Here is an 11,315-nt window from a genome sequence, read left to right on the forward strand (position 1 = left end):
GTTCTGACATGTCCTTAGATGCTGAAGTGATGGTAACCTACACTTTCATAAGTGGGTCCAAAATGACCTGCATTAGATTCAATGTATTTTTCAGTAACTTTACCTGATTACTTTCATCCTTTTGCCAAACTTTAATAAGTAAACATATTCAGTGTGCATAGCAATGATTTATACATTTAAAAATAGTTATTTGTGTGACACTTTTTAAAGTGTTTTTAACAGGTGGATCACAGGTATACTAACCAAAAAATCAAACAAGCAACCCACCTGCTATATGGGTGTCCAACTTAATTATGCACTTAGGCTTCAGGTTAGTGGCCATGCGAAAATCTAAAACAAATGTCCTAGGCTGGTAAACTCAACACGTGCTTCTCTCTTGTTGCTCTGTTCTGTCTCCAAAACACACATCCAACCGATAATAATGTTAGCAGGCTGTTTTGAATAATATCATACCAAGTAAAACTACTATCATTACTATTATTAAATAGCTAACTTAGCTAAATGGTGTTAGCTGGCAACATAGAAGGGCTGATTTGATGATTAAAATAAATATAATAATACTTCTACAGCCTGTGATAAATATGCAGTGTTATGCAACTCTTATCAGTGAAGTGTCTTAAAAGAGTTCCAGCAGTATAAAAATATTTATATAGTACTGATAATATTGATATGATGACAAATAAAATAATGTGTAAAATAGTCTTGATAAATGATTACACTACTGACATCTTATGTGTGTTCAACAGTGAAAATATATACATATAAACGTATTCTTAATAAGGATCAAATGTTCTCACAAGATTCCATAGGAAATGCATACAGGTCATTTTTGACCCACTTCTGGAGAGTGTGGTAATATAAAACATGTGGGTCATTTTTGACCCACTTATGTATCTAAGGGCTAGTGATGGATTTGCCAGCAGCATTCAAAGAGTGTTGCTACTCAAGCCTTTGGTGAGGCATGCAAATAGACACGAAGGACATGAGACAGCTGTTTCTATAAATAACCTCTCCCCTCTTACCTACCACGAGACCCCATGCCTCATCCCATAAGCCCAGTCCTGGACAAACACAACCCACTCAGATAGACAGCAACAGAGGAAGTCAACAAAGAAGCACCCAGAGGAGGCAAAACACTGGCACACGGAGCTGTTTAACAGCAGCTCACAGCAAGAATCAAGACGCCCAGAACGTCAAGGACCCGTGGGTGGTAAAACTGAGGATATAACCCAGAACCATGAAGTCACTGCGGTTCCTCGCTGCTGAGGGTTTCATCCAAAGTGGCCCAAGTGCTGTGAAGAACCTCAGCTGTGTGTCCTTTAACCTGTACCCTATCCTGTTCAAAGTCTGCTACCTGCACGAGCAGCCCGCCCTGCTCCATGCCCTAGTCCAGACATGGCCTCTACCTGAGCTCAACCTGCAAAGGCTTCTGGGAAGGACAGCTGACTGCCAGATGGATCTCACCTCCTGCACCTGCCAACTTTGTCTGAAGGCTATTCTGACTGGCTTAAAGGTGCTTGACTAGTTTTGAATATTGCATGACTTTGCAAAGTTTAATGTGCAATGCTATTCGATTTGGATTCTTGTCGCAGAGAGAGGATGCATGCTCTGTTTCCCAACTTGATACTGGCTTGAATTGATCAGAAATTGTTACAGGAGCACAAGGACAAGACCTCAGAGTATTAATGCCACAACATTTCTCTTCTTTTCTATAGGATTATGTGCTGCATCCACCAACCACCTATGCTAAGATCCTCCGTGTGGTGGACTTGACTGCCCTGAGAGACACCGAGCACCAGACCTGCCCATGCCAAGTCACCCTGGGTCGATGGGCAAGAACCCAATTCCTGACGCAAATGTGCTATGACACCATGGTGGCCATGCAAGCTGGTGATGTGACTCCATCTGCCTTCAAGACATCTGTTGATGTCCGTCTGAATGGCTTTGTTACAGGCCGCAACTATGAGAAGGTGGCTCAGGCCCTCCTCCTTCGCTGCCACTGTCCACTGAAAATTCGTTTTATTGCCTTTCGGGCAGATTCCCTCGCTCTCAAACAGCTGTTCTATGTTCTCCGACTGGCAGAGCCTGAGTGCATCTCAAAGCTGGAGGTGGTCCACAATGTTCACCTGGAGGCCCCGCATCTGGAGGTGCTGCTGTCCAGGGTGGACTTCCCAAAACTGCAGTGCTTGACCCTGCCTGCTGGGGCGCTGGATGTCCGGAGGCTGGGCTCTGATGAGGATGACCTCCTGGCTACCATTGGTGAGCTGCTGGCACGTCTTACCAGGCTCACTGAGCTCAACATGGGTTTCTCCACCCTCACTGGACACCTACGCAGGCTGCTGAGGTGAGTGGAGAGATGAGGAGAGTGAGAGAGTGAGAGTGAGAGAGAGCGAGAGAGAGAGAGAAAGATTGGATGGCTCCAACTCTGATCTTTTGTGCACACGGTGACATTCAGAGCCTTAGTATAATAATAGTCATCTCCAGCCATCATCACTGCAAATTCCTAGCACTTAAGTCCCTCATGTGAGCCGCTTTGTTGTTTACGTTCTTGATGCCTGCCTCAGTGCCAGTGTGTTGACAGACAGCTGCACCCGGCCAAAGCTGCAGGTCAGCCAAAAACCAGACAGACTTGCTTGATAGCTCCAGTGGAAATAGAACAGCACCACTGACCCAGAACAAAAAAAAGAACTGTCAGCCTTACTCTGGTATTGAATTAATCAAGAGATCATAATTCAGAAAGTATTTGGAATATATAAATGAAAACAAAAATGAATAAGGACACAGATTTCAAAATCTGTATTTTAGGATTGAACTGCCAATATCAAATTATGCCCACTACTAGCCTTGTGTCAGATAACAGATGCAAACAATTTTATTGTCTACATGCTAAGAGGTGTGTGATTTAATGTGATAGAACAATTCAGATGGTATCAGATGTGTCACTCAGAGAAGAATACTTAAGTAACTTGTTTCAGTACTTGTACTTGTTAAAAACTTTGAATATCTCTGGCATTCATCCTATATGACAAGCCCTTCCTGAACTGTTCTACAACAAACCATCCAGACAAATTTGCAAAAACTGTTCAACCCAGATCTGCACTTTAGTACATAAAAAATGCCTGTTTCTACATATTGGAGGTCATTCCAGCTCCTTGCAGTTTTGGCCTGTGATCTCACACTAACTCATTCCTCTCTCCCTGTTTTCTCTTCCCAGTCCTCTGGACACTCCCCTGCAGTGCCTGGAGGTGGCCAACTGCAGCCTGAACCACGTTGACATGGCGTACTTGGCCAACAGCCTCCACAGCGAGGCCTTGGTCCGCCTGGACATCAGCGGGCACAACATCATAGGCTCTTTCTCCACCACTTTCAACAGATTGCTGAGTCGTTGCTCAAACTCACTGCGCAGCCTGGCCCTTGAAGAGTGTGGCATAGAGGACGAGCACATGCATGTGTTCCTTCATGCTCTGGCTCGCTGTCAGGCTCTCGAGGAGCTCAAACTCTTGGGAAACCCACTGAGCTCTGCAGCTCTGCGTCGCCTTTTCTCCTTGCTAACTAGGGGCTTTCCCAAGTTAAAGTACATAGAGATGCCTGTTCCCCGTGACTGCTACTCCGAGGATGTCACGTATCCCATCGACGATTCGGTCCTGATGCTGTACAACACGCAGTTGTTTCAGGAGCTCCGAGGCGAGCTGATGGGCATCCTGGCAGGGGCTGGTAGGGGGAACGTGGAGGTGTGCACACCACTGATGGGGGCCTATGATCCAGACATTAATGAAACAAGCAATGAGCTTGGGGTGTCTATGCTGAAATCCTTTAACAGCGTCATTGGGAACTTTATAGACACCATAAATGATGTGGACACCAGGAGAACCCAGAGCCAGAAAAACTAACGCATGTACAAAGAAAAGGGTGAATGGTAAAGGTTATGTTCTTCATTGTATTTTCATCCCTGTGAGCATATATATCGACATTTGTGTAGAAAAGACCAGGGTTTAAGAAAAGCTCATATCTTGACTATAAGATGTTGTGGACCTTCGCTTATACAGACCTATAGACCCAATGTCTTGCAGTGTTCTTAGAAAACAATGTTATTAGTTTTGCTCAAGTATAAAGCAAAATGAGTGAATCAGTGCTTAAAGCTTAAATGAAATCTAAGTGAGAGGGATTACAGTTGATAGTAATTTGGATTTGTTGAGCAAATTCCAAAGATGTCTACTTCCACCTCTGTCTGGATGATCATCCATTTCATACGTTGGTTACATCTGGTAACCAAACACGTGTGTAGTGTCTCTAGCTATAGTCACTCAAGTTATGATAAAAGCATAGGACACTTTGAATATTAGTTGTCACCTTTATCAACATGCACTTCTTTATATATTATGGTTTTAGTGATTATTTTATATATGGGGGGGTATGCAAGGGTAAAAGGTGAATTTTGCAACAACTCAGTTCCTACTTTAGGTGATACAAATGTGATATTCACTCTTCCATACCAATAAATCACTGTTTATAACGATGCAGTTTGTCACTGTCTAATATTTACAAAAGCCTGACTCTTCTACCTCTTTCAAAGGGTAAATTTCTTTAATGAACACGCAGCCTTGTATAGATTACAATTTATTTTATATATTACAACCAGGGATAACCAGACACCAGACCAAAGACAAGGAATAGCAGCTTCTCCAACAACCATTTTACTTCTTCATCCACTCCTCTTTTTCTTTCCTCTCGCAAATCACTTCCTCCAAATATGGTGTCAGGTAGTGTGGTTTTAGTGATTATTTTATATATGGGGGGGGTATGCAAGGGTAAAAGGTGAATTTTGCAACAACTCAGTTCCTACTTTAGGTGATACAAATGTGATATTCACTCTTCCATACCAATAAATCACTGTTAATAACGATGCAGTTTATCACTGTCTAATATTTACAAAAGCCTGACTCTTCCACCTCTTTCAAAGGGTAAATTTCTTTAATGAACACGCAGCCTTGTATAGATTACAATTTATTTTATATATTACAACCAGGGATAACCAGACACCAGACCAAAGACAAGGAATAGCAGCTTCTCCAACAACCATTTTACTTCTTCATCCACTCCTCTTTTTCTTTCCTCTCACGAATCACTTCCTCCAAATATGGTGTCAGGTAGTGAACATCCTACAAAGGGAGAAGAGGTAATGTAAGATTTCATCACAAACAGAGACAGGGTGTCCCCTACCCTTTTTAATATTTGTCTTTTCCAAGACATCAAAGGTCAAAATGTGTAAGCATACTGTTTTAAAAAGACAATTGCTTCTCTTCTGATGAATAAAGCTGTTCATATTTTTCCTTTTCCATAAGTAAATCCTCTAATCTGCCATCTAAATTCTATAAAAAATAATAAAAATTCACTAGCTATACAACCAGCATGTAATATTCAACCATGCTGCTGCATTTTACCAAGACATCTACAGATAAACACCATATAGGTAAGGAAATTCTTTCATTAGGATGCACCTCCTCATATTTTGTCCACTGGTCTTTAGGGAGGACCTGCTGCTTCATGGAGAGGTCCAGGGCTCTCTTGATCCTGAACATCCTGTCGTTATACATATTCTCCGGGAGCCTCCGCAGGGCCTCTTTCACGTCCTCATCCTCGTAGATTGTGTCATCTCGCATCAAACCTGACAGAGAGACCACATCATACCAAAATGAGTTCTGCTCTGCAGCACAATATGCACCTGTATTCACCCCACTGGTCATGATACTCAAACCTTAAATCTCAAATAAAACAGCCGAATCACAGTTATTTCAAGGATTCTACATCACAGATATTGGGCTGGTGGCTCTGATTTCGATCTTACCGATTTTATTGAAGCCGCACATGTTGTAGTACCATTTGCGGAAGCCAAGCAGGAGCCTGCCTGTTGCTGCTGTTGAGAAAGAAAGAAGAAATCAATATATGCTGCTTTCCCTCACCAACACACACATGCATCAAACGAGCTGTTAAGAAGCACAAATTCAATTCAGGATAGAGCGAGTTTGACGTCAACTTGTGTACACTGGACGGGAGGGAGACTGACTCAAAAACAATACATGCTATACTTTGATTTCATTATTTTTACAACCACATAAAGCAGTGTGGTCCAGTTAAATACCATCAGAAGCAGAAATTATTTATTGATCCCTGTGGGAAAACTGGGTCAATTGCAGTGACTCAAATTCTCAAGAGAAGAATATATCATAGGCATGCATGAAATTATAAAAAACAGAAAACCCTCAGCCTCAGAGGAAGCAGATCATCAGTGAAATCACACGGTGTACTCTTCACGTCTGAAGGAAAACCTACAGACTCAAGAGTCCTTCGTGTCACATGACTGGACACCAGTGAGCTTTCCTTATCAGTCAGGTGAATGCCAACCCCACATTATAACAGGTTTTACCTTTTTCCATAAACCAAACCCTGCTTCACTTATAATTGTAAGTCAAGTTTGGTAGTGTGCGTGATGGTATGGCGTTATTTTACAGACCACACATGAAAAATGAACAAAAATAAAACATGTAAACACTTTAGATATGTACATCAAGGTTATCTGGTGTTCAGATTGGTAAATTAACATAACATGATGGGCGGCAATGACCGGTGGATCCACACTAACCTGTTCATTTAATTTATTATAGGTCAAAACAGCCTGCTACACACGAAAACAACTGCGATGTTTGGCCACAACCGTGAATACAGTACAAAGTACATCCTATCATACAAATATAGCTGTTTTATTATCTTGACTGGCATTAGCAGGTTGCTAACTAGCTGAGCTCGTAACGTTAGCAACCGTTAGCACAGGGACACAGAGGACAAATCAGCGATGTGCGACATTATTAATATTTAGACGGATTAAACCAACATTGCCGTGATATGCTATGCCTTAAAGTCAACCACATGCGACGCTGTACCCGTGTAGGTTTGTAATTTAAGCCTGGTTGTGTTAAGAAAAACAGCCTGGATTTACCTGGTGCCCTCGACGCCATGTTTCTCCACTAAGAACGAGCGCAGTGAGTTGTGGGTAAGAAGTGCATAGAGAAACGGGTCACATCCTTCACTGTCTCAGAGGGTTGCGCAACTATTCTTTCTGGTATTTTTCACATTGGCTACTTCTTTGCGGGATTGTGCACTTTCCAAGGAAGAAAATTAAAATGAAAAAAGTTAAGAAAATTTTATATTTACAGAATAACATTATTATTGCATAAACTCCTGGGATAGGCATCTCTACCGCCTGAGAAAGGACTGTTATATAATTATTTATAGTTAGTATGTATGTTATCTGGTTAGAACGGAGTATTTTTCATCAGATTTAACTCTCGGGCACCACGCTGACTATGGTACAATATTGCAGTTTTTCAGTATCAGGTTTTGATAATATAATACTTCTTATGAATAATAATTCATAAGTTATTTGTATGGCAAGTATATAACAGTGTCATAATAAAGAACATTGTCTGTCTTACAAAATACATCAAAACTATATTATGTCTTATACACTATTTACATTTATTGATTCAACACTTTACAAAACAATCACTTTATTTCAAACACCAGTTTGAGACACATAATCCTGTGTTCAACCTCATACTGTATGTACAGACACATTACTGTGTGCATGAGCATCATGCATGTGCTCATGACTGCCATGGCATGTCCACAATGTTGTGGGATTTGTTGTGTAAGCTGGATCGCCTGCTTCCTGGAGCTCCTCTCAACACTCCCACAAGGAGGATCACAGTGTCTTCAGGAACAAATGAAAGTCCTGTAACGTGGCCGAGGCCACGTCGGTGCAGAAGGTGTCGTCCGGCAGGGTGACCAGGCGGTCCAGGGAGACGTAGCTGGGCTGCGTCGGGTCATACTGAGCCTTTCCAAGGTACTGCAGGAACAGGTGGCGCTCTTTGATACGCAAGTACTTGGCATTGAGAACCTATGGGAGGACAATGTGAGACGCTCAAGTCATGATACTTTATCTACACACGAGTTACATAAAATCAATTCTAACTAACCCTCCAGAGGCACAAATACATGTATGACTGCTTAATTAGTATTTTTAATCCAAATCTCAAACTTTTTTCAATAATGTACCCCCTTTGAAATATTCTTTCAGCAAAGTCCCACCTGATCTGAAAAAAAAAAAGCCTGTATAAAGAGGTCCAATCCAGCTCAATCAGTGTCTGAAACAACAGCGTGATACTGAAGATATTTTGTTGGCTCCGTTTTTGCTTGTATGTCACTTCTTTCTCCTTGTTTTCAGCTGTATCACTGCTACATCTCCATTTCATTTCCATTTTCATGATTTTTTTTTTTTACAGCTTCCCAGTCAAGTGAATAATTATCGTCGGTCCACAACCACGGCAGCAGGTTTAAACCAGAAACACACACATCTGACACCCTCAGGACACCTGGAGGTTTCTCAAACTTACATTTACATTTTTATTGAACTTATTATAGCATAGGCTAATTATTTTAGGAATTATGCATGACTGATCATTTTTAAATTAACTTTTTTAAAAATCTCATGTACCTCTGCAGTGCTCTGATGTACCCCCTTTTGAGAGCCACTGTGGCAGAGCAAAAACCATGAAGGCAGAGAGGAAGACAGGGACGTAATCCTTAATATGAAGGGTAGGAGATGGGCACACTAAATCAAAAAGTGTCAGTTCAATGTACCTGAGGGAACTTGACGATCAGGTGGTGGGGCAACTTCATGGTGTTGTGGAGATAGTCAAATATTTGGGTTAACTTCTTCTTATTGGCAGTCAGGACTTTGGGGACAGTGACAACAATGTGTTGGATCTCGTTCTCCTTAAAACCCAGCTCTATCTGGCATACCTACAGTAAGTGGCACACACACACACAGATGGAGTTAACAGCACCTCATAGTGTGAGGATACAAGTAAAATGTGATATCTACTATCTTCTCAGTACCTTTAGATTTTCTTTTACTGGCTCCAAGCTGCCACACAGTAATCTGGGTAGACGAGCTACAACGTCCCGGGTCTGAGGGGAAAAAAAAACAAAACACATTAAATAAATCTCCATTCTATCACCAGTTTCACATTTCCTTTTGGACTTGTATTACAATACCGTGATATTACAGAAAGAGATTAATGTACGTTCTGCTGGGATTAAAACAAGTTCAAATGCAACAGGCTCATGGTTTAACACGGTCCAACTTGTCAGTGAGACCATCTTCATCTTCATCCACGAAACACCTTAGCTTACTTTCCAAGTGCTGAGGCCCAGTTGCTGCTGATAGAAAGCCAGTCTGTTGTCGAGCCGTTTCACACTGAAGTTGAGCAGGTAAGGAGCTCTGGACACCATAGACGCCACAGTCTCAGAGCTGAACTTCATTGACCTGAGATAATTCACCCTTTCAAAACAAAGAGGAAGAGAATATCTGTTGATGCAACTATAAGGTAATGCAACATACAACGCCACAATACCTTGACCTGATGCCGCCCTGCATCAACTCGTCCAAGACAAATGAACAGCTGCTTTCAAGAAACATGACAGAGATGCCCTCATCTGACCTGGTCCGCAGGTTCTCCAGGTCCTCAGAAAGAATGAAGGGGTTGGTGGAAAGAATGTAGCCCAGACGAGAGTCCTCCACCCCGATGTCTTTGAGGAACAGCAGCCTTGGGGCCACGTCGGTCTGGAAGTCCAGCTTCAGCAGCATGGAGCCCACATTGGGCCTTTGCTCGAGTTTCCAGAGATTCACACCTATAACAAGAGATCACAAAACTGTAACCGCAGAATCAGTACTTTGATACTTCATGACATCTTATTTAAAACGTCTTGAGGACAATTGCCTCAACTACGTTAAATTGAAATGCGCCTCCATATTGTTTTAAGTCAATGTAAATGACATCACTCATGAATTAGCGAGATCGATACAGACAATAACGGCATTACCTAGCTGTACTAGTTTGCTGAGCGTCTCCGACTTGTCAACGTAGTCCCTAAGAGAGGTGGTGGCAGGAGGCAGGGCAGAGGGAACAGATATACTGACAGCCTCTTCATCACTGATCTCCTCTAGTGCTGAAAGACTTTTGGCAGCATCCACATCTGGTAAATGCATATTTAAAAAATGGACACAAAACAAAGTGAAAATGTGTTAAACTCCCTGTCAGGAAACCAGTATAGTTTTAATCTAGCTATGAATGCTGATGGTGAGTGCATTTGCTTAAAAATAGCAACTCCAGCATGTACCTAATGTCACCTGACTGTCAGTGACTGGCAGAGAGTCTGTGGCGTTTTGTAGACGGTTCTTGTACGCCACAACATCCGACCCTGACAACTCCTCAGCATCCTTGTACCTGTTGGCCTCAGCGGTCAGAGGTTTGGCTTTGTGCTCACTGTAGAAGCACATCTGCTGTCTCCACCTCTGTCTTGTGTGTGACGCTGCACAGATCCCAGCCAAAAACGAGGATCCATTTGAGACTCTGCTGGATGCTGTGAGGACTGCAGTGCAATGCTGAGCTTGGGTGGAGTATTGCACAGTGATCTTTGAGCGAAGAAGACCTGAGCATCTCCGACAACACAGCTGGATGCAGGATGAGGCCATTGCAGCAAGTCTTAGGGACACAGACAAGACTGATTACAAGGCAAAATCGTTCAGTCGGAGTAATACAATGTTTGTCTGAGGGCATTTACAGCTTTTTCTAAAAACATGGGGGACATGAAAACAAAGAATACATGGTGTCATCCTATTGAATGACCCGGGAACTGCTTTCATAATCGCCTGAGCCTCTATATTTATAGGACCAATGGTAAACATTAGCTAAACAGTCAAGAAACTAAGTCCCCACGTTAGCATAATGAATGAGGTTAGCTAGCGAGCCGGCTAACAAACTCATGCACGCTGGACGGAGACATTGATGAGAGAAACCACAGACATTATTTTAATCGACATAAAAGCGTTAACTCACAACATAAGACTGACAATACTCATTCAACCCTCACCCTTTCACCAACTCCACCACCGAGGCGGCAACGCAATGTCAACTGTGTTCACGTGCACATCCACAGCAAGACTCACGGAAGTGTCACCACCTGGGACGTACCACTACAGTGTGTTTAGGTGGGGGGCACTCCATGTCTACATCAAGGTCATAAGAAATATATCAAAAACAAACCAAATGTTAAAACAGTTGCGTAAAATAAAACAATTGATTATTTTTAAATAGTAGTGCATAAATTTGCATGATGAATTTCGGGTCCTATCATTAAATGCATGTGTCAAGCGGACACCCCCCGGCAGCGTTGTGGCTTAATCCGTTTTCAGG

At 42.3% G+C, this 11,315-nt stretch overlaps 3 protein-coding genes across 4 annotated transcripts; 1 reads left to right on the forward strand and 2 right to left on the reverse strand.

Annotated features, from left to right (window-relative positions):
- The first annotated feature begins 1,237 nt into the window (after positions 1 to 1,237).
- lrrc14b (leucine rich repeat containing 14B) lies at positions 1,238 to 3,983 on the forward strand. The gene is made up of 3 exons (XM_030064159.1): positions 1,238 to 1,513; positions 1,716 to 2,344; positions 3,215 to 3,983. Exons 1-3 carry the CDS (start codon positions 1,238 to 1,240, stop codon positions 3,888 to 3,890), a joined length of 1,581 nt encoding a protein of 526 aa, XP_029920019.1. The 3' UTR covers positions 3,891 to 3,983.
- A 582-nt stretch (positions 3,984 to 4,565) lies between these two features.
- uqcrb (ubiquinol-cytochrome c reductase binding protein) lies at positions 4,566 to 7,118 on the reverse strand. Its single transcript, XM_030064513.1, has 4 exons — positions 6,995 to 7,118; positions 5,846 to 5,914; positions 5,499 to 5,665; positions 4,566 to 5,159 (listed from the first exon to the last, which is right to left on the reverse strand). Exons 1-4 carry the CDS (start codon positions 7,011 to 7,013, stop codon positions 5,082 to 5,084), a joined length of 333 nt encoding a protein of 110 aa, XP_029920373.1. The 5' UTR covers positions 7,014 to 7,118; the 3' UTR covers positions 4,566 to 5,081.
- Positions 7,119 to 7,514: 396 nt separating this feature from the next.
- mterf3 (mitochondrial transcription termination factor 3) lies at positions 7,515 to 11,095 on the reverse strand. Of its 2 annotated transcripts, none has more exons than XM_030062918.1 (8): positions 10,993 to 11,095; positions 10,240 to 10,604; positions 9,943 to 10,095; positions 9,561 to 9,750; positions 9,253 to 9,400; positions 8,956 to 9,027; positions 8,698 to 8,859; positions 7,515 to 7,954 (listed from the first exon to the last, which is right to left on the reverse strand). In XM_030062918.1, exons 2-8 carry the CDS (start codon positions 10,592 to 10,594, stop codon positions 7,760 to 7,762), a joined length of 1,275 nt encoding a protein of 424 aa, XP_029918778.1. In that variant the 5' UTR covers positions 10,595 to 10,604; positions 10,993 to 11,095; the 3' UTR covers positions 7,515 to 7,759. The 2 variants fall into 2 exon arrangements, with proteins under 2 accessions (XP_029918778.1, XP_029918777.1); XM_030062917.1 differs by having other exon boundaries at positions 10,959 to 11,058.
- Between the last annotated feature and the right edge of the window lie 220 nt (positions 11,096 to 11,315).

Source organism: Myripristis murdjan, chromosome 11 (genome assembly GCF_902150065.1).
Source record: "Myripristis murdjan chromosome 11, fMyrMur1.1, whole genome shotgun sequence".
Lineage (NCBI taxonomy): Eukaryota > Metazoa > Chordata > Actinopteri > Holocentriformes > Holocentridae > Myripristis > Myripristis murdjan.

What these genes read in the sequence shown, in the direction of transcription:
- lrrc14b (XM_030064159.1), top strand. Translation starts at nt 1,238, where the DNA reads ATGAAGTCACTGCGGTTCCTCGCTGCTGAGGGTTTCATCCAAAGTGGC. An exon ending in CTATTCTGACTGGCTTAAAG is followed by an intron (nt 1,514 to 1,715) that starts GTGCTTGACTAG and finishes TCTTTTCTATAG; the next exon opens with GATTATGTGCTGCATCCACC. An exon ending in CACCTACGCAGGCTGCTGAG is followed by an intron (nt 2,345 to 3,214) that starts GTGAGTGGAGAG and finishes TTCTCTTCCCAG; the next exon opens with TCCTCTGGACACTCCCCTGC.
- uqcrb (XM_030064513.1), bottom strand. An exon ending in GTGCGGCTTCAATAAAATCG is followed by an intron (nt 5,666 to 5,845) that starts GTAAGATCGAAA and finishes TCTCTCTGTCAG; the next exon opens with GTTTGATGCGAGATGACACA. An exon ending in AGTGGACAAAATATGAGGAG is followed by an intron (nt 5,160 to 5,498) that starts GTGCATCCTAAT and finishes CTCCCTTTGTAG; the next exon opens with GATGTTCACTACCTGACACC.
- mterf3 (XM_030062917.1), bottom strand. Translation starts at nt 10,981, where the DNA reads ATGAGTATTGTCAGTCTTATGTT. An exon ending in TGGGCCTCAGCACTTGGAAA is followed by an intron (nt 9,028 to 9,252) that starts GTAAGCTAAGGT and finishes TTTTCCCCTCAG; the next exon opens with ACCCGGGACGTTGTAGCTCG. An exon ending in CAGTAAAAGAAAATCTAAAG is followed by an intron (nt 8,860 to 8,955) that starts GTACTGAGAAGA and finishes CACTTACTGTAG; the next exon opens with GTATGCCAGATAGAGCTGGG.